This window comes from Gadus chalcogrammus, chromosome 22 (genome assembly GCF_026213295.1).
Source record: "Gadus chalcogrammus isolate NIFS_2021 chromosome 22, NIFS_Gcha_1.0, whole genome shotgun sequence".
NCBI lineage: Eukaryota > Metazoa > Chordata > Actinopteri > Gadiformes > Gadidae > Gadus > Gadus chalcogrammus.
The window spans coordinates 2,438,674-2,459,921 of record NC_079433.1 but is presented as its reverse complement, the minus strand read 5'-3'; the positions used below and the strand labels follow the sequence as shown (position 1 = coordinate 2,459,921).

General features: G+C 43.4%; 2 protein-coding genes and 1 long non-coding RNA gene across 9 annotated transcripts in view; 2 read left to right on the top strand and 1 right to left on the bottom strand.

The window, feature by feature from the left end:
* Window positions 1-1,121, bottom strand: part of rxrba (retinoid x receptor, beta a) — a 20,672-nt gene extending 19,551 nt beyond the window's left edge. For 3 of the 7 annotated variants that reach the window (XR_008893860.1, XR_008893859.1, XM_056582629.1), the window contains exon 1: window positions 181-957. Coding sequence is in view for 5 of the 7 variants with exons in the window: in XM_056582629.1 (XP_056438604.1) it covers window positions 181-196 (16 nt within the window). In the remaining 2 variants the exon portion in view is untranslated. The other 4 variants (XM_056582624.1, XM_056582625.1, XM_056582626.1 and 1 more) reach the window with 4 other exon arrangements.
* Window positions 1,122-2,616: 1,495 nt separating this feature from the next.
* Window positions 2,617-4,433, top strand: LOC130375646 (transcobalamin-1-like). The gene is made up of 4 exons (XM_056582688.1): window positions 2,617-2,734; window positions 3,036-3,180; window positions 3,904-4,040; window positions 4,121-4,433. Exons 1-4 carry the CDS (start codon window positions 2,671-2,673, stop codon window positions 4,180-4,182), a joined length of 408 nt encoding a protein of 135 aa, XP_056438663.1. The 5' UTR covers window positions 2,617-2,670; the 3' UTR covers window positions 4,183-4,433.
* A 13,545-nt stretch (window positions 4,434-17,978) lies between these two features.
* Window positions 17,979-18,731, top strand: LOC130375655 (uncharacterized). Its single transcript, XR_008893862.1, has 3 exons — window positions 17,979-18,087; window positions 18,240-18,366; window positions 18,610-18,731. It is a non-coding gene; the product is annotated as an uncharacterized LOC130375655 (long non-coding RNA).
* The last annotated feature ends 2,517 nt before the right edge of the window (window positions 18,732-21,248 follow it).

Sequence of the window (21,248 nt, the reverse complement as noted above, 5' to 3'; positions counted from 1 at the left end):
AGTTTGCTGTTTGGCTCATAAACAAAACAACACGTTTGGCAGCTCAGTCAACGTCCAGTAAAATATACATATTAATATCCGGCAGACTAACATGTGGTTTCCTTACATGCATATCAGTAGCATTAAGGCTTATTGGGGGAATTTCGTGAAATGCACTGAAGGGCTACGGGTGCTGCTCACCTCTGCTGTCTCCCATGGTGGACACACTGTTGCCTCACGGCCAGACCAAGCTACCCGTCCGACGTCACTCTTCGGCGGCCCGCCACCAAACTCTAGACCGCGGACTGAGGCCCGGGCCGGGGGAGTTTTGGCTAACCAAAGACGGGGGGCTAAAACGGGAGACACAACGGAGGTGGCGGTGGGGGACAAAGTACACAACAGTCAACAACCGAAACACAAACACACCACTTTCGCTAAACGTGCCACTTACGTAACGCTAGGCACGGCTTGTAAACACCGTTCCGACAACGACCGAGCCTAGCGGACCTACTGCGCGTCTCCACGGCGCAGACCCACGGCGGTCCGCGTCCAGCTTGAGCGCAGACACATGTCTCACGCGCGGACGCACGTCCGCGCTCGAGACATTTGACTTCGCTCGAGCGGGACGCGGACACATGTCTCGAGCGCGGGCAAGACATGTCCGCGATGCGTTCGAGCTGGACACCGACATGTGTCCGCGCTCGAGACATATCCGCGTCCCGCTCGAGCTGGACGCGGACATGTGTCCGGGCTCGAGACATGTCCGCGTCCCGCTCGAACCATCCGCCCGTCGCTTTAACTCAACGTCCAGGCTGCTAAGGCTAATACGGGCAGCGATCAGCTCGCATGCATCTCAAAGCAAAAGTAACCCAACGTATGTTGTCTATAACGCCGTTGTTACCGCCGAGCCGCGCTGGCGACGCACCGTTAGACGGACGCGGCTAGAAGTTCGTACACGGATGTATAGGCATGTAAACACTGACTACTAACGTTTTGACGGCCACGATTCTTCGCATGAAATTATGTGGTGACTAGGCCCCGTGTGCGCTTGCGTGTGTGTGTGTGTGTGTGTGTGTGTGTGTGTGTGTGTGTGTGTGTGTGTGTGTGTGTGTGTGTGTGTGTGTGTGTGTGTGCCTGCCTGCCTGCCTGCCTGCCTGCCTGCGTGCGTGCGTGCGTGCGTGCGTGCGTGCGTGCGTGCGTGTGTGGCCCCCTCCCTTCCATGCAACTATGAAAACATAATGTGTCTCGGGATTTTTCTGCAATTGCAACATGGGTCTGAGAATGACTTGCCGAGTCGCTGAGAAACAAGGAGGTCAAGGGGTCGCCCCATGTGAGTCACCTCATGTGACTCATCCATTCAAATTCAGGGCATTTAGCAGAAGCTTTTATCCAAAGTGACTTACAATAAGTACACATGTCAGATTAAAGAGGGACAACAATATATCGCTGTCGTAGCATTAAGGATGTTCATAGAAATAAGTGCCAATCATCGCATTAACTTCCTCTATTTAATAATAATTTATCTGACCTATTTATCCAAATTGTCGACAATAACCATAAACACCTGTCTTTAATGCGCGAGAAAGGTTTGAGGGCTAAGCGGACAAAGGCATCGAGAGGGCTTTCATGACAAGACTCTGTGACTGAGTGTTTCTGTAACAGGGGTTGGGTGTGTACCTAGTGTTTGGTTGCATAAGATATTTGATTATTTTATATCCTTCTCCTCAGCCCGGTCCCAAATGGTTCATTCCAGTCCCGGTATCAGTGGTTCTCCAATGAGGGGTACGCCTACCCCTAAGGGGTACCTCAGTACTGCAGGGGTAACAAAATAACCCTGCAAAATAACCAAGTTTAAAATCTGAAAGCTAGACAATAGAAAAATCGAAAAAACAGACAATAGGTTGGAACGTAAATCTGTAAACATGGAGAAAGGTCAGTCTGTGAAAAAGTAGTCATAATTTTCCGGAAGAATATATTTGAATGGGATCCACCTCTATCTGCTCTGACCCGCCCCTGGAGGGGGTCACCTCTACCTGCTCTGACCCTCCCCAGGAGGGGGTCCCCTCTATCTGCTCTGACCCTCCCCTGGAGGGGGTCACCTCTACCTGCTCTGACCCTCCCCAGGAGGGGGTCCCCTCTATCTGCTCTGACCCAGGAGGGGGTCCCCTCTATCTGCTCTCACCCTCCCCTGGCGATGTGATCCTTTTGATGAAGCACAGGCCCATGTTTCTCACTAAATTGTGTGTATTTGCACCCTTTCAACGTTCAGGTTTACGCTGCCAACTAAAATAAACATAAAGTATAAAAAAAGTATTCATGTAAATGTTGTTGTTTTTTTGTGCCGTTGAAGGCGTTACTCCGTTGAAATGATATCGTAGAGGGGCCATGATATTGAGGAGAGGTTTGAGAATCACAGCCCTGATGGCCCTGACTGAAGTAGCCTACAAGGAGGAAGCTGGAGCTCACATCCCGTCGAGCGATGGTTAAGTCGGTTAACTGTTAAACCTGCAATCATATTACTCGGAATACAAATATTATTATCCGTCTGACCTTGAAGCCTGATGTGTGTTGCTGATAGTCACATGACCTAAAGAACAGTATCAGGGGCGGGGGGAGTGTGGTACACTGTGTGGTACCTGGCTCAGGTGGGTATTAAGGAGATTGCCGCAGGTGTAGAAGTCGTCCCTCAGAATGGCCTCCTCAGCTCTGCTCTCGTTTCTCCTGCTGCTCTCTCTCTCAGGGATCCTCGCCCAAAGTAAGCCCGGAAACGACTCCACACACATTCAGACCTCACTCCCCACGCCCGTTGGGTTCAATGTGACGATAGGTCATACATGTTTTGTCTTTACCTGTCTTTGTCTTAAGTACCTGAATATTGACTGTGACACACTGTTTAGGACTTGAAGATGTAAAGTACTGTTTTCTAAAGGGTTGCCATGTTTTGAGTTGAGTAGAGAATAATGGTACTTTGTTTGCAAACAAAGTAGCCACTCATTGTCCACAACATGGCGCCCTCCTGTGAGTTTGGTCTTTAAAGAACCACCAATTGTGACCAGATGGAGGCCAGCTGCCCTTCAACCTGGTGGTGGTGAACAACCAACCCAACAGCAAACCAATGATGTACTCCGCACATGCCCCGCCCGGAGGTGTTCTGATCGGGGCCATGACCAAGCTCGCCAAGGCAACCAACTCACACTTTAGGTAAGTCACGATTGATTGGTTGAACATGTTTGTGTTCGTATTGAGCATCACTCCAAAGTCTAAGCCAGAGAAATTCAGGATGGATTAATTAATGCCCAATAACAAACTCCCTGAGGGGATCAGTCGAGCTTGATTGATTGATGGATTTAGTTTGACCATTCTTGACACAAAAATATGAAACAACAACCTGTGCCATACATTATATCAATAAAGATAGTCAGGGATGACACAGTAAAGCCGTAAGGCTTATTTCCAATGTGGTCCTTATAGGGCAGGAGACAGGGACAAGTGGCAGCATATCATACATACATCAGACATGTATCATTCATACATGCATACATACATACATCATTCATAAGACACATAAAAACATAAATTACTGTTTCAAATACACATGACAAATACAAATTGCCAACAGTCTAAGATTGGTGTCCAAACCATTTTTTAGACACCAACACATCTCCACATCACCTGTGTCCCACATCCTTTTAACAGACAAGTGGTTTGGTTTCATCTTCAATTGAATGAAAGCAGGCTGGTGTTTCTCCCCTGTGGTATGTTTGTTCAGAGCAAAGATGTTGAGTGAAAGGTTTACATAAAGCCTTTGTGACGGACAACGCAAATTAGCCTGACTGCAGTGGTTTGGAAGGTGTTTCATGAAAGCAGTCCCCTGCTTTTAGCCCCGCCTGTCCTATGTAATTCACTAAATGTGTTTCCTTGCAGCTTCACCTCCTCAAAGAACGTTGACTACGGAGCGTTCCTGGTGAGCGTCAACGGTTTGTCTGGGAACGACCAAGACCGGACATACTGGGAGCTGCTGATTAAGGGAGCAAACAAAGTCCTTATCACAGCTGATGTTGGTAGGTGTGTGCGTGTGTGTATAAGGTTTATCTTTTATCTTGCTATGAAACATAAACCTTGAATCATGTGTGTGTTGCAGGCATCAGCTGTTACATTCCTCAAGCCAATGAGACGGTTATACTGAATTATACAAAGTGGTAGACAGAGATCCCCTCTCTGGATTACTAGCAGCCTATTCCATGCAGAAAACAGGATCCTGGAAACAATAATCAATAATCAGTTGATTCACTTGATGCCTATTATCAAGACAACTGGCCTCTGGCACAAATCGTGCCTTAGATTGGATTAACAAAGACTACTGCCGAGGGAAGCACCTGAAAGATTCTCTCAAAGTCATCATGAATAAAACAAATTTTCCTCCACGCCTTTGCAGATTATTTTGAATGTTATTTTCTTGTGTTGTGTTACGTTATTTGTCTGTTCCATGGAAAGCTGCCACATGTAAATACTAGCAACAAAAAATGAATCAATCAAATCCATCAACCAAAATGGTCAGAGGTATAACGAAGTACAAAGGTAAAACTTTAAGATACAAATTAATGACCTGTGGCTGCTTGATTGAGACAAGGTCGACTTTGTTGCAATAACGGACTTCTGTTGATACTTCTGCTTGTGAGCAGAAGTATCAACAGGGTTATTTCAAAACGGTGAGGGTAAGCGGGAGGACGAATGTCCAATCTGCTAATTATTGACATGTATCCTCGTGGTGGCGAGATGGAGGGGGGGGGGGGGGGGGCCAAAAACCCGGGAGTCTGCACTTTCAGTTTTGCCTCTCGCTTAAAGGTCCCATGGCATGCCACCAGGCATCAACTGTGTTAATGTCTCTCTCTCCCTCCCTCCTCCCTCCCCCTCCCCCTCTCTCTCTACCTCCCTCCCTCCCCCCTCCCTCTCTCCATGTCGGACATCGCCGCCCTGTGTCATTTTGTGCTCTTTGCTGATTGGCCGTTCTCCTACCTGGAGACGATAACAGACTGTTGCGAGCAGAAGTATCAAGGGGGTTCAATCAAAAACGGTGACAGCAAGCGGGAGGGTGAGTGCCCAACGTAATGTCCTCCTGGTCTGGGGTCAGTTTCCTGCAGTGTTGCAAGATTGGACCGGAAGTCTGGCCAAATCTGACAACACTGGTCTCCTGTGAGGCCTTCTGGGGTGAACTGGAGGCTGGGAGGACGACCAAAGGAACAGATGTGAGACACGGTGGGCAGCACACACAGCAGCTCGCCCTCTCCCAGTGTCTCCACCCTCATACTGGGTTCCTCCTCAGGGCTACTGGCCGCTTACCGTACTAGGGGGAATTGGCCACCATCCTTCCTCGAGGGGGGAGGTTCTCTCTGCCTCTCTCTCTCTGGTTGCCTCACGGCCGGCAGGGGGGTTCCCATTGGTTCCATCGGTAACCAGGTAGAGGCTGTGCTTAATAACACAGGTTGTCAACAACTTGTCCCAGTGTCTTTTTTGGAGGGCCTTTGTCCAAGGTACTGATCTTCAGCCCCCCCTGTGGAGGGCCTTCGGTGAAGACGTGGGGAACCTCAGGGCTCCATGTCTTGAATCACACGTCTTCAAGACGTGGGGAACCTCAGGGCTCCGTGCTTGAACCACACGTCTTCAAGACGTGGGGAACCTCAGGGCTCCGTGCTTGAACCACACGTCTTCAAGGTTACTGGAACAGCATTCTATCCCCTTCGAGGCATCAATGCTACCTCAATGTAGCTTCCTAATGTGCGGCTCGGTGATGTCATCTATTGGTGGTGTTTTGAAACGCTATAATGCAGCAGGTCAGTTCTGTTGTGTGTTATAAGCATAACTTCAATGAGTAATACTTTGCTTATCTAACAAGTATCACTCAGTATAGGATTTCAGGAGGTGTATATTGTGTTTGATATGTTTTTATTCATATTACGATGAATGTATTGTACCCCTCTTGACATTCAGTTTTATAAATGTATTTGTTGTATTTATTTGATCGTATTATAATTGTTCAGAGGCAGGATGTAGACCAGAGGCAGGATGAGGTTTATACACTCGAAGTTTTTAATCCAAAAAATTATTATGGAACAAAAAAACAAGCAACGCCATTTTGAGATGTGAATTGTCCGGGTTCCAAAGCCTGGGCCTTATTTACAAAGCTGCCATCTTGGTTCCAAACAGGAGCATGAATACTGCTGAAGTTAGAACCAAGATGGCCGCCAGGGGCATAAGGTCCATACTCTCCCAGTGAGAGCGATCCAAAGAAGGGACCTCTGTCTAATAAGTGGTGTAGTTCAGCATCACCTTCTCCCTGGCCTGAGGAATGTAACAGCTGATCCCTGCAACACACACAACATTCAAGTCTTATAATTCATAGGAAGTTGGAAGATCCTATATCATAGATGCACACTCACACACACACACACACACACACACACACACACACACACACACACACACACACACACACACACACCACACACCACACACACAAACACACACACACCAACACACACACAAACCTACCAACATCAGGTCTGATAATGGTGTTGGTGTCTTTCTGAACCAGCAGCTCCCAGTATGTCCGGTCTTGGTCGTTCCCAAACAAACCGTTGACGCTCACCAGGAACGCTCCGTAGTCTACGTTCTTTGAGGAGGTGAAGCTGCAAGGAAACAAATTTAGTGGACAACATAGGACAGATGGGGCTAAAGGTAGGGGACTGAAGCACCTTCCAAACCACTGCAGTCAGGGAAGAGTTTGGCTTATTTGCACTGTCTCTCACAATCCTTGACTTGAACTGGACCCAAAGCATGCTCAACTTCTTTGCGGAAAAAACACCAAAAAATGTGCATACGTCTGCTTTAATATCATCTCTAAGTTAGATCTTTTTTTTTATGGATTTCCAAAGATAGTGTGTTGCAAGTCTGACCAGACGAAAGCCGTTATTGGGCATTCCTCCATCCTCTTAGTCTCTGGTGAGGACTTGGACTAACTCTAAAGCATACAAAGAGAACAGAGAAACATGACTTACTTGAAGTCTGGGTTGGAGTTGTTGAGTCTGTCCATGGCCCCAAACAGAACCCCTCTGTATTTCACCTCCAGGTGGAAGTACACCTGATCTGCAGCTGGTCACAGTGGGTGGTTCTTAAAGACTAAATTCACCAAAGAAAGGTGCCATGTTGTGGACAAAGAATGGCTACTTTGTTTTGTGTTCAGTGAGGTTTTAAAACCACGTACCACGATATTCTACTCAACTCAAAACATGTCGCCCCTTTAGAAAGCAGTACTCGACTAGTCAAATCCAAAACATTGTATCGCAGTCAATATTCTGGTACTTTAGACTATCACACTTAAGGACAAAAGTTAGTATAGTTATTAAAACTAAAAATTGGTTTGCTCTCGCTAATAGCAAACTAATATGACCTGTTGTCACATTGAACCCAACGGGTGTGTGATGAGAGAGGTGTGTATGTGTGTGGAGGTCGTTCTTACTTTGAGCGAGGATCCCTGAGAGAGAGAGCAGCAGGAGAGAAGAGAGCAGAGCTGAGGAGGCCATTCTGACGGATGACTTCAAATACCACTCTCAGACCCACCTGTGCCAACCTTATACCCGACTGTGCCCGCTGACCCGCCCCTCCCTGCAGCTTGCACCACTTCCTTATAATGTTCTGTAGGTCATGTGTCTATTATCAATTTGCAACACACATCAAGCTTCCCCCCTCGTAGCTTGCTACACCTCAGACACTGTTCGGAAGCCAAGTGATATCCTCTGACATCCGAGCCCCGCAACAGATACACCAACCTGCACAACCAGAAAGATGCCATGAACGTCTTCTTACTGAAACACCTCTTGTTCAGCTTTTCCTGGACTTCCTCATCGTCTTAAAAGTATGGTTGAAAAGGTAGTATGTCGATGTTAGGGATGTTTTGCGAAGAGTAAAAACCAAAATATCCCTGCAGTACTGCATGTACCCCTAGGGGTAGGCGTACCCCTACCCCTAGGGGAAGGGGTAGTTAATGCACCTCTGTGTTGTAACTGGCATTGATGCACAAGCCTATAGGTATGTAATGCTTAAAACGAAATAATTGACCTGGGGACCTGGTTTTGCTTTTGTAATTTGTTTTGGTTCAGTGCATTAAGCTGAATGCCATTTTGAGTCTTTTCTGTATGGCTTGACTGTTATTCAAAATAAATGAAACTGCAAATTTAGAATAGGGAACATGTTTTAGTTAATAAGACTTGATTTAATAGTTAATACAGGTAATATTGCCACTTGTAATTTTGCGTTGTGTTCCATAAGAATATAATAACTAATGATAACCATAGCTATATAATTACTAATTCATAGTTATGAAGAGGGAATGACTGTTCTTGTGCTATTGCCCCTTTACAAGGCCCTGATAATGCCTTAGTTAGCCTTGTTACTCATATCCAATAACGGCTTTATTTACGGTAATTAAACAATAATTAGGAGGTTATATTGGGTGAAATCTTAATTAATGGAGTAGTAAGGGTAAAATAAGGTTATACAGAATATGGTATAAATATGTGTCTAATAATTACTAATAAAAGGCTAGTATGTTACTAATAGGCATAGGCCTATTAATAAACACATGCCAAATATGTGTACCTCAATATATACCTTAAATTATACTTTTTTCTTATGAACTGATCCTTGAGGTCGATTTCTTATTTGACAAACGTTGATCCAATATACACTAAAAGGGGATGTTAAGAGTTTTGCGCTGTTCATTTATTCAAATTCTTCCACCCGTTTCAGACAGACAGACGGACGGACGGACGGACACGGACAGACGGACAGACGGACAGACACGACGGACAACAGACAACGACAGACACGACAGACAGAGACAGACAGACAGACAGACAGACAGACAGACAGACAGACAGACAGACAGACAGACAGACAGACAGACAGACAGACAGACAGACAGACAGACAGACAGACAGACGCAGCACACACACTCACAGTGACCAGCCCACACTGCCTGCCCTCCTATCTATTTTCATTCTAAGAACACAAACACCGATCACCACATATATTTATATAGTTATTATTAAAATGTTTATTAATAGTTGTTGTTAATATAGTTATTAATAGCTATTATTACTATAGTTATTAACCGTTTGTGCCTGTTTTCATTGAAAACGTTTTGCAAAGCTTGGGTCATTGTGTCAAAACTCAACACACAAGCAAATCAGCAAGTAATATACCATTCACATTAGGGCTGTAACGTTTTATTTCAACAACACTTATGTAACAATTAACTTAATATACCATTTAATAACAAATAATTTGGAACAGTGGACAGATTTTAACAGAAAGAATACTATTAAAGCATAGCAAAGGAGGATGCTTGCATGTAGGCAAAAACCCTCAACTAGTTTTGTGGTTTAGGCTTATGGATTTGGAAACATTATTGTCAAATAAATAATAGCAATTTGAATACTTTGGTAGCACTAACCCGCGTTCTCGCTAGAAAAAACAGTGCCGGTCAAAGTGACCTGCATAGGTTTCGTTTTCCGTCAAATATCCTATTATCGCTATGTAGCTTAAATAATGACTTAATCAGGTAGTATAAAATGCAACATGCTTAATAGCCTAACTTTCAAATAGATGGGAAAAAAATAGTGCTGTCAGTTAAACGCGTTATTAACGGCGTTAACGCAAACCAATTTTACGGCGTAAAAAAAAATATCGCGCAATTTATTATTTAATTATTTTTCTTTGGGCTCAAAACAAAGAAGCAGTAGCCTGACTGCTATGTTCAAGGCAGTATGTTTGTATGTCCATCGTTTAGGCTTTTTTTTGTATCGTCCTGTTTTGATCAGAATATGCCAATGTTGTTATCAACAAAAAAAGATTTGCACAAGGCAAGCAGATCCACTTCTCCAAAGAAATCAAGGGATATTTAGCATAGAAAAAAGATTTGCGATTAATTGCGATTACTCACGATTAATCGTGAGTTAACTATGACATTAATGCGATTTATCGCGATTAAATATTTTAATCGCTTGACAGCACTAGAAAAAACATGAACGTCAGATTCGCAATAACGAGGTGTTACGAGTAGCGTATGTGGGTGGGCGAGAATGGCAGTGTGAGTGTGTGTGAGTGACGTCAGCGAGTGAGTGGACGAGCGAGGAGAGCGAGCGGTAGTGTGTGTGTCTAGTGAAGAAACGAACGAGTCCGGTACCCATCCTGTCAATAATCGGTGGCCGCTTCATTCCAACCTATAAGCAGACCAACTGCCGGTCAAAGCACACAAATCACTAGAGACAGGGATCACACAGGCTATTTTTGCGCGCTTGGGGCGATAAATGTCGTTCATATCGCATATGAGAATTTCGCAGGCTGTGGAGAAATTCAATCCTCCATAGCCACTGAGAGCTGTCATCACAGAGAGGGCATCTCGTCACAGACTTACGGTATCGATAAGAGGGGGCGGTGTCAGCAGGCTATTATTTAGACAGATTATTAGCAAATTTCAATCTGACAATTTGATCGGAGAGTTAGAAAGGGCGTATCGCGCTTCTGCCTTCTCGCACTGCGTGACAGGTTTGTGGCTTTGAGTATCGCGATTTCGGTTTCGATACGCGTATCGTCACAGCCCTAATTTGGGATGATAATGTAGTGCATTAAGCTATACCTGTTTACAAAGGTTAAGGACTGTTTAGCCCTGAATTTTCATTGCAATTTGCAAAGTTTTTACAGAGAAATAAAACTCTCTTCAGACACAAATAATTGTCATCTTGTTTAATACGTCTATGATGCTGAAACGGGAGCTTAACGCCTCGTGCCCACTGCACCGTCAGTCAATGGACGTCGGAAGGCGTGGCTGGAGGATGGGGGATTTTTCCAGGGTCGTCAGAGCCTGAGTAGTGTCACAGTGCTTCAATTTGTATCTAAAGTATAATGACACAGTATACATCCATTCATGTGTGGCGACATGATTTTTTTAATTTTTACACTTTAATTTGTAAAGGTGTTGCATTAATTAAACAAAACTAGTTTGAGATTGATATCCCCTTGTCTTTAATTGTCGCGCCGCGTCCTGCTACGCGGTCCACTACCTCCATCTAGTGGCTACCTGACGTCAGTGGTCCTTCTCCTGACACACCAGTCTACAATCTTCAATCACCATTCCCTACTTTAGCCGGGGATCTCCTACCAGCCGGCGCCAGTTCGTCGTTACCAGTGGCGATTTTGGTTTGGAAACTCTGGTGGGGCCCATGCAGGAAAATATTATAACGCAATCCAGAAATACCACATATTACTACCATCACAAAAAAAACAGTAGCAAGTGACAGAGGGGACCAAAATTGCAGCTGAATAATGCCATCACTCAAACGCGAATCTGACGACATATATTAGGCTATTATAGCAATAGCACCACCAAATGGCAGCGTTCAAGATCTCACAATATCAAAACTCAAGAAAACAACAACGTGGCAACAATAAAAACACAACGGCGCACACCCTTTACACAGCAATCAATATACAAAGCCACCACTCACAATATACCAAAAAAGAAGAGTATGGTTTAAGTTGCATTAAGTTTGCAGGCCACCATACTGTACAATTAACAATGAATCTAGCCTGATAGAGTGGTTGCCTATTCAGACCTGGATAATCCTGGGTGAAAATTTAAGTAAGTTTGGGCTAAGATGGTAATTACCTGTGCTTTAAAGGGACTCTTACCTTTGTTGCATTTTTACACTTTTTTTGGATAAGGTTAAATTGGTATTAATAAGGTAATAACACTCTAATATGCAAGACAGACCCACCAGGAGTAAAAACAAACATTTATTTTACTCTCATAATATTTAGTGAAAACTTCAACCAATAAAATTCTTCGGACCGAATGACCTTATTGGCCGACAGACCTGTCTGTTTGCTGCATGGATATATAAGGTTTTCCGTCTGCTTCTTGTGGCGCATTCGGGCCCGCGTCATCAAGGCGCGTCCTCAACTAGAGGGTTTGTTTTGATTCCACGGCAGACAGTCGAGTAGCGACCGTAGCGACTGACGATGGCAGACCAAAGTGGTCCACGGCGTACTGAAACTGCACCATTCAGTCCGATTAGGGGACTCATCTCGGACTCAGACTCACAGAGTTACCCTCCTCTGGAGCCTCAGGAAGACCTCCAGACTGTTGGCCACCAACTGCACCATTCAGTCCGACAAGGGGACCCGATTCGGCCTCAGAAGCCAAGTGGTCCCGCTCCCCTGGATGATTCTCAGGACCTCCAGACCGTTGGCAACCAACCGCACCACTCAGTCCGATTAGGGGACCCATTTCGGACTCAGACGCGACGTTGTCCCGCTACTCTGGAGCTACTGGAAGACCTCCAGACCGTTGGCACCCAACCGCACCACTCAGTCCGATTACGGGACCCATTTCGGACTCAGACGCGACGTTGTCCCGCTACTCTGGAGCTACAGGAAGACCTCCAGAACGTTGGCACCCAACCGCACCACTCAGTCCGATTACGGGACCCATTTCGGACTCAGACGCGACGTTGTCCCGCTACTCTGGAGCTACAGGAAGACCTCCAGAACGTTGGCACCCAACCGCACCACTCAGTCTTATTACAGGACCCATTTCGGACTCAGACGCGTCTTCTTCGGACTTCTTGTTTACTAGACCCCTGGTAGATATTATGACCCCTGGGAGTCTAAACATAACCCATGGGAGTCTAAACATAACCCATGGGAGTCTAGAACTTTTGTACTGTAGCGACCCTGGGACAGTTAAATAGTTTGTGTGTTATGTGTTACATTATATTTCGTTGTCCGCTATGCCAGTTGTTCTATGTGTATGTATTGTAATGTTCTTCTTGTCAATCAGCGTGGGGGCGAATCATTAGGTCAGCTGGGGGAGGGCCTTGGAAGAACAGGAGGGTGGGGGCCTGCACGCGAGTGAGACCGTGTTGGGGGTTGCCGGGGTAACTGGGGTTTGTTTTGTGTCGGTTTTCTGCCGTTGGTTACAATGTTACGGGTTTCAGTGACCTGGTTTTGGTTCATTAAAACTACCTTCAACTACTAATGACTCGACATCATTATGTCACCGGCGAGGTCGTTACAGTACTCAGTTTACAGTACTCAAAATAACGCTTAGTTTTGTACGCTTAGGGGGTGGGGCATTGGAGGAAGGCGGGATGATTTGAATGTGCTGTAATTCTCAAATGCAACAAAGGTCAGAGTCCCTTTAAGGACAGTGCTGCCTGGTCTCCTTTGTGTGGCTGAGGTGAAACACAAGCATTTTTTTCCGCTTGAACAACTCCTGGTTGAACGATCTATTCTTGTCCTTTCCCTCTTGAATAATGATTAAATCCGTCGGGCGATGTGGTCCCAAACGTTTTATCTCCAACTTCTGTTCAAATGCTAAATCTCACATGAGACAGATACTCAACACGATTCATCATTTAGAATGAAACGTCCATTTGTTGTTATTTACTGTAACAGTAACTGTAACTGTAACAGTAACGACGTTAGCCAGCTAGCAAGATCTGATCGGCTCCCGCCGTAAACCCCGCCCTTTCTACAAATCAGCCAATGAGAAGAGCTTTGGGGCACTAAACTTCTGGCCCCACCGCCGAAACAGAAGCGGGCGCTGCGCACGCGCTTGCTCGCGCAACAGCACCAGTTTTCTACACTGCAGCAGACAGGGCCATAGACATCATATAGTGGTATATATACCACATATACCCTAACCCTATATGATGTCTATGGACAGGGCCATCTCGGCTGTGCCCCGCCGAGCGGAAGCGGAACAGACGAGACGGAGCAACGAACTATTTCACACACAACTACTACACTACAACAATTGCGTTCATCAAATTAAAACTGCGGACATGTAATTAATTATTAACAATTAATGTATTATTAACTTATGCTCAATGACATTTTGGAAAAAAAAAAAAAAGTATAATCGTGCCCTGCACGGCAGCGTTCTCTGGTGGGGCCGTGCCCCACTGGCCCCTAATGCAAAGACGCCACTGGTCGTTACGTCTGCCTAGTAAGTATCGGACCTACAAGCATTCTTGAATATCTGTCTCTAGCCTGACCCCTTGGTAACCATCTCTCCTCCACTCTAGTTCTCCCCCTGCCACCGAACCCCTGCCTGCCTGACTACCCGCCTGTCGTCGAGTCCTTGCCTGCCTGACTGCCTGCCCGTTACCGGACCCCTGCCTGCCTGACTACCCGCCTGTCGTCGAGTCCTTGCCTGCCTGACTGCCTGCCTGACTACCCGCCCGCCTACAAATAAATCCCGTTCCCTTTACCCCGTCTCTGCCTTCCTGTGTCCAGCACTTGGGTCCCCACGTTCTGTTCCATAACATTTAATCATCAAAATCCTATAAACATTTGTTTTGTACAAGCGTGCAAGAGAGGTAGGGCCATAAAAAAAAAAAAATTCCAGGGTGTAACTAAGTACAAAACAATGTGCCATTTCCCATTTATTTTATCCGTTTCATTGTGGAGAAACTGTGTTCCCAAGCGGCTTTGCTTACAGCAGGCATCTCCAAACAGCGGACGCGGACCGGGTCCCGACCAAGTGACGGTGCTATCCATGACCCATTTAAATAATGCAGGTTTTTTTGTGTTTATTTATGTTTTTTTTAATGTTTTTTTTATATTTCACTATGCAAAGCATGCTTATGTTAATAAAGACATTTCTCACTGAAATACAAATTGAAAGGCAGAATAGTCCGTAGTGCAGCATAAAAACAGCAAAAAGTAAAGATCTTCACATAGCGAAGATCATGCACTCACCGAACTCCCCCCCCCTCCCTCCGTCTGTCACGGCATGTGCGTAATAGCGTCGCTCAAAAAATAATAATCAAAACGTTTGTTTACCGTGAGAGCAATTTGGAAAATGGCTTGCTATAGAAAATTAAGATAGTTGACCACATACATGTTCATTCTCCCGCAAGGCAGAACTAAACCTTTGTTGTGTCTTTTATGTGTTGAAACTTATATTTATTTAAACTTATATAGGAATATTAAGCGGCATTACGAATCCAAACACAGATCATTCGAGGAAAAGTATCCCTAGAAGTTAGAAGTAAGAGCGCGGAAAATATCCGAGCAGAGAGCTCAGTATGAGTACGCGAGTTTCACACGAGTTTCACACAATCATTTTCAGGCCGGCAACGTGCAAACTAATGCTCATTTAAGATTGCATGGATTTTGGGGCCACATAAAAAACCTTTCAGTGACGCGACTGGGATGAACTGTGTGAAAAAATAAAGCAAATCCCAATGTCAGCTGCAACGACAATTAAGGAGATGCTGTCAAAGAGGGAGATCTAAAAACGGTTGTCTCGGTCACTACAGATGGGGTACCTGTTTTGCTTACTTGAAATGTAGGCCTAATGCACTTTGTCTTATTTGAAGTGTAGGCATAGTATACCTGTTCTGCTTACTTGACATGTAGGCCTTATGCACTTTTTATGTTTACTTGAAATGCAGGCCTAATGTACCTGTTTTGTTTACTTGAAAAGTTTACGTGTTTTACTTTGTCGTACTTGTTTTTCATGGTTAAAAGTAAGCTATTTGGAAATTGAAAATGAATACATCTGAAATTATAAGGAAATATCTTGTGTCGATTGTATTTGACAAAAGTAGGCTATTAGGACGTGGTAGGTTAGAGGTTCGGACCTTTCTTGGAAGGAATTTTTAGTAACTGGACCTTGTTAAATTTTAGTTGAAGACCCCTGGCTTACAGTAAGGGTTCTACTGTTGTTTCCTCATATCATGATAGCTGCTATTAGAAGAAAAAAAATGTAGGGGCATGCATTCGATTTTGTTGAATAACCATCCCACCCTCGATAACATGGGCAGATAGCCTACTACTCTTTACTCAAATGCATTTGTTATCCCAATGCAGCAGCAAAAATTGATGAAAATATGTTGTTAACATCACAACATCGTGTGGCTTGGACATATCAAGGATATTGACATTTGGATACTCGCTTCAGCTTCGATGAGTTTGCTTAGATCTGATTAAGTTTCTAAATATATCGAGACCAGACATTGACAAACTTCATTTTATCATCAGTGTGAGGAACTAAAGTAGCACGGTTATGTGCAAGAACAATAAGTCACTTACGAAATGAAATCGGTTTGCCTAGCTTTGACTCTTGCAACAGGAGAAATCGTGGCTCCCTTCTGCAAGAGTAGTCGTTGAACTCTCATTTACCGAGCAGCAGCATGTTGTTTGGGTGCGCCGCTCAAATTTACCCGTCTAAAATCAATAAATTCATAATTGCTTTATTTCGTCAGCACGGGGGGGCCACAGGGTGGGCCAAGGACATTTCTGCAGGGGCACTGGCCCCCGTAGGCCCCAATGTAGAACCGCCATTGATCACATGATGTGTCTTTTGTCCAAATCTATGTTAATGTTTGTAGATGAAAGAAAAAAAAATAAAGATGAAGAAACATTAATTACATTAATACTAATAAACAACCCGACACAATACAGATACACAAACACACATGCACACATTCTCACTCAGAAGCTATACAGCTAACTGGACAAACAGCGACCAAGTCCAAATGACATAATCTTTACACATGGAGGAGCGGAGAACAGAGTTACGTTAGAAATTATACACATAAATAGAAATCATAATGAGAACATTAATAAATGACACCTTTAGTTTTAAAAACTTTTGACTGCAAGAAGAGATGATGAATCAACGTAAGATATTTCACAACCATTGCAATGTCATCCGGGCTGGATGACTTTGGCAAATTCTGGTCAAAAACCACAATATGTTCACACCTGTTGGTACGCTTAGAGCACTAAGCGTACCAACACTGTGTGTGTGTGTGTGTGTGTTTGTGTGTGTGTGTGTGTGTGTGTGTGTGTGTGTGTGTGGTGTGTGTGTGTGTGTGTGTGTGTGTGTGTGTGTGTGTGTGTGTGTGTGTGTGTTTGCGTGCATGCGTGTTTTGGGAAGAATAATGTTTCATGGGAGGGTGTGTGTGTGTTATAGGGGTTGCAACCTACTTCAACTTTACTATTCCTCATTGCTGCTTTGAAAGGTCTTGCCACACCATTCCACTATAGAAACTATTATATGATATGTGTTCTGTCCTTCTATGTTAATTTTTGTAGGTAGTGAATAAAGATCGTAGAGAATAAGCAGTAAGCAAGAGTCTTCACCAATACTTACCCTTCATGCAGCAGTTGTCCATTCAACTCGGACTTCAGCTTCACACACCAATCAGAGTCATTTAAGCCCCATGGAAACATATATTGACGTGACATCTTCACAATAAAAGCCCCATGGAAACATATATTGACGTGACATCTTCACAATAAAAGTGGTGCCGCCAAAAAGAAGGCAACAAAAATACAGAAAAAATAATGAAGCAGAGGAAGAAATAATAATTACATTAAAAACAAGACAAAAAAACAGACAAATAGACGGACTGATTGACCGACAAAAGTTAAATAAACACACATACAAACATTGTCACTGAGAAGCTACACAGCTAACTGGACAGACAGCGACCCAGTCAAAAAGACATAATATTTACACATGAAGGATGGGAGAACAGAGTTATGTTTTTCATTTCATCATTTTGAGAACATCAATGAATAAGACCTTTATGTTTATAATATGGTAAACCTCTTGACCCTGGGTTTTATTTAATTTAATTGTTCAGCGTTAGGATGCAGACTCAAAGGCAGGTCGAGGTTTAAACACTTTTGACTGCAAGAAAAGATGAAGAAACAACGTAGGATATTTCACAAACACAGCAGAGTCATCAGGGCTGGATGACTAAGAAAGTAAGGATCAAGAAAGATGTATATCTGTGTAATGGTGTTGTAATAATTACTTAATATGCCGAGTTACTGGGCATATTGCAAAGTACCCTGGCACATTGCCTAGTAACTGGTCAGGGGTGGGTTATCCTCTTGCCCTCACAACGTCTTCCCTGAGGTTTTTCTATAAAAGCAGGGGCACCAAGAGCAGTAACCTCACCAACGAATCCCATCTCTGCAGAAGAACCCAACCAGTGAAGATCAACCTTCTAGACATGGCTGCAGGTAGGAGATACACAACCTCTCACTTTTAGGGTTAGGGTTAGCCATCGGGTTTTGGACAAACATTAAGAGTTTACTCATTTCTCAAACTATAGCTGGATTAGGCTTTATATGTCCACTACTTGTTCCTAATGCTTTTCCTTGTGCTGTTGAAGTGAGCTTTAAACTGGTGGTGGAGACTGCTGATGGCAACAAGAGAGCTGAATACAAACCTGCTTCGCACAGCTTCCAGAAACTCGGTTGGGCGTTGAATGAATATGAAGATTCAGTCTCAAACTTCAGGTTTGTTGTGTAGTCAAAATGTGTTGGCACCTATTATGTCCTCAATCCTCATTTATCAATCATCTGCTGCATGGAAACAGAGCAAGTCCTGCAGCCCATTTTACTTCCTCTACATAATCTGAAAGATTTTACTATTCTTTCTGATTTGTAAAAGATTTTTATAATTCTTTATTTCATAAATCCAGATGGTCATTATGCATCAAAGTTATTTACCGGTTGTCTATTTCTGTGTCCTCATTACAGTTTCAAAACTGCAGGCAAATTTGGATTGCCACCTTATGTGACCCAGGTGACTTTTGGTAATAACACTCTTACCAAAACTGACACCAGCTACTGGCAAATTCTGGTGAAAAACCACAACATGATAACACTGTTGGTAAGCTGAGAGAACTACGACAGACACACACACACACACACACACACACACACACACACACACACACACACACACACACACACACACACCACACACACACACACACACACACCTTGAAATATATATCCGTCAGTTTGGTAACTTTATATTGGCTGCTGATGTTTAGATGTGTTTCATCTGGTTTCTCAGGACTCTACAACTACACTGTCATGGACAGTGACGAGGTCATCCTGCGTTACATGACCGCGTGATACTGACTGTGGCGCCATCTTCCTGCAGGGTCCTGAATTACACTGAGTGCTGCTCGACACTCCTTAACATGATGATTATTTAGTCTGAATTATATTAAATGTAACAAATATGTTGAATTGAACATAGATAGTAATTAATTGGAAGTGAAAAATATAATGAAATAAAGGACTGCAATTATCTCATTTGTATCATTCCACTGTATTTGCACAGACTCACAGTAACCAGCCCACACTGCCTGCCATCATATCTCTTTTGATTCTGAGTACACAAAAGCAGATCATCACGTATATTTATATAGCTATGAATAGTTATTGATATGGTTCTTTCTAGTAATTATTAAAATTGTTATTAATATTAATAATTAATAGTTCAGTTTATATTATAGTAATTGCACACATATTATTTCAATTCTTTCTTAAAAAGCCAAATGAAACAGGACAGTACATTTATTTGAATGTATAAATGTTTTACTATACAGTACAGGTTCATTTACATTTAAAATTAATGTTTAAATTAATGTAAAATTAATGTATACAGAGAAATGTCATATAATGCACATAAATATTGGATATTTAAGAGTGTTTTTGTTTGTCTATGTCTTAAAAAATATAATATCTGTCTTTTGTCCTTCTATGCTAATGTTTGTAAATAGCGAAAAAATAAATTGGCAGAAAGGGAACGAGCAGCAGGCAAGAGTCACCAATACTTAGCCTTCATGCAGCAATTGGCCAATCATGCATCAATCAGAGTCATTTAAGAGTCCGCCCCATGGAAACACCATTTGAAAAACCCGGCTTCCCATTCCTTAGCTATCTTCTAGAGTCTAAGTCAGTGATGTTTATTTTGTAAAAATGGTTATTAATTGAGCCGCCCCAGTACAGACGAAGAAAATACTGAAAAAATAAGAAAGACCAAAAAAATAAAGATGAAAAAAATACTAATTACATTGATACTTATGAACAACCATTCTTACTCAGATGCTACACAGCTACCTGGACAAACAGCGCCCAGTCCACATGACATCATGTTTACCCATGGAGGACGGAGAACAGAGTTATGTTAGGAATTATACACATAGATAGAGATCATAATGAGAACATTAATGAATAAGACCTTTATGTTTATAATATGGTAAACCTCTTGAACTTGTGTTTTACTTAATTTAATTTAATAATTCAGCCTTAGGAAGCAGTCCCAAAGACCCGTTAAGGTTTAAACATTTTTGACTGTAAGAAGAGATGATTAATCAAAGTTGGATGTTTCACAGACAACAAGGTCATCCGGGATGGATGACTTTCCAAGTTGTGGACCAAGAAAGATGTAAATTTGTGTAACTGATCTGGGGTGGTTATTCCTCTTTCCCTCACAGCGTCTTCCCTGAGGTTGACTTTAAAAGTAGGGGCCCCAAGAGCAGTAACCTCACCAACGATTCCCATCTCTGCAGAAGAACACAACCAGTGAAGATCAACCTTCTAGACATGGCTCAAGGTAGGAGATACACAACCTCTCACTTTTAGGGTAAGGGTTAGCCATCGGATTTTGGACCAACATTAAGAGTCCAGCCAGATGACGAGGTCTTCCCGAGCTTCATAACCATCAAACTGTGACTGTGGCGCCATCTTCCGGCCGATTCCTGAATTACACTGAGGGCTGCTCGACAATCTTGCAATATTTGTTACTTTAACAAATTTGTTGATTTGATATGGAAATTAGATATAAAATTGGCATGGAAGTGGCACCTATAAGGATTGCAATTAACGAATGAAAAGTGTTGCACTTTGTTCACACACACGCACACACACACACACACACACACACACACACACACACACACACACACACACACACACACACACACCACACACACACACACACACACACACACACACACACACACACACACACACACACACAGAAACATGTTTTAGTGCAATGGAAAATTTCACTAAAACAGGCGGACAGAAAAAGAGAGACAGGCAGACAGACGGAAAGACAAATAAGTATTTTTGCATTCTTTCAGCAGATTTCAGCCTGTTGATTCGGGGACGCAGCCTGCAGTGAGACAAATTGCTCGGAATGGCCGCTTAGTTCAAATTAAAACCCGAGAAGAGACAAAGGCAGAAGTAAGCAAAGTTTTAAGTTTCAAAATTAATTATCTGTCATTGTTTTGCCCGGACAGAAAAATGTAGGGTTAACGTTTGGCCCTGAAATTGTAAACCTAACTAAAAGAAGACAAAAAAATTAAAAATTAACT

What these genes read in the sequence shown, in the direction of transcription:
- LOC130375646 (XM_056582688.1), top strand. Translation starts at nt 2,671, where the DNA reads ATGGCCTCCTCAGCTCTGCTCTCGTTTCTCCTGCTGCTCTCTCTCTCA. An exon ending in CTCAGGGATCCTCGCCCAAA is followed by an intron (nt 2,735 to 3,035) that starts GTAAGCCCGGAA and finishes AATTGTGACCAG; the next exon opens with ATGGAGGCCAGCTGCCCTTC. An exon ending in GCAACCAACTCACACTTTAG is followed by an intron (nt 3,181 to 3,903) that starts GTAAGTCACGAT and finishes GTTTCCTTGCAG; the next exon opens with CTTCACCTCCTCAAAGAACG.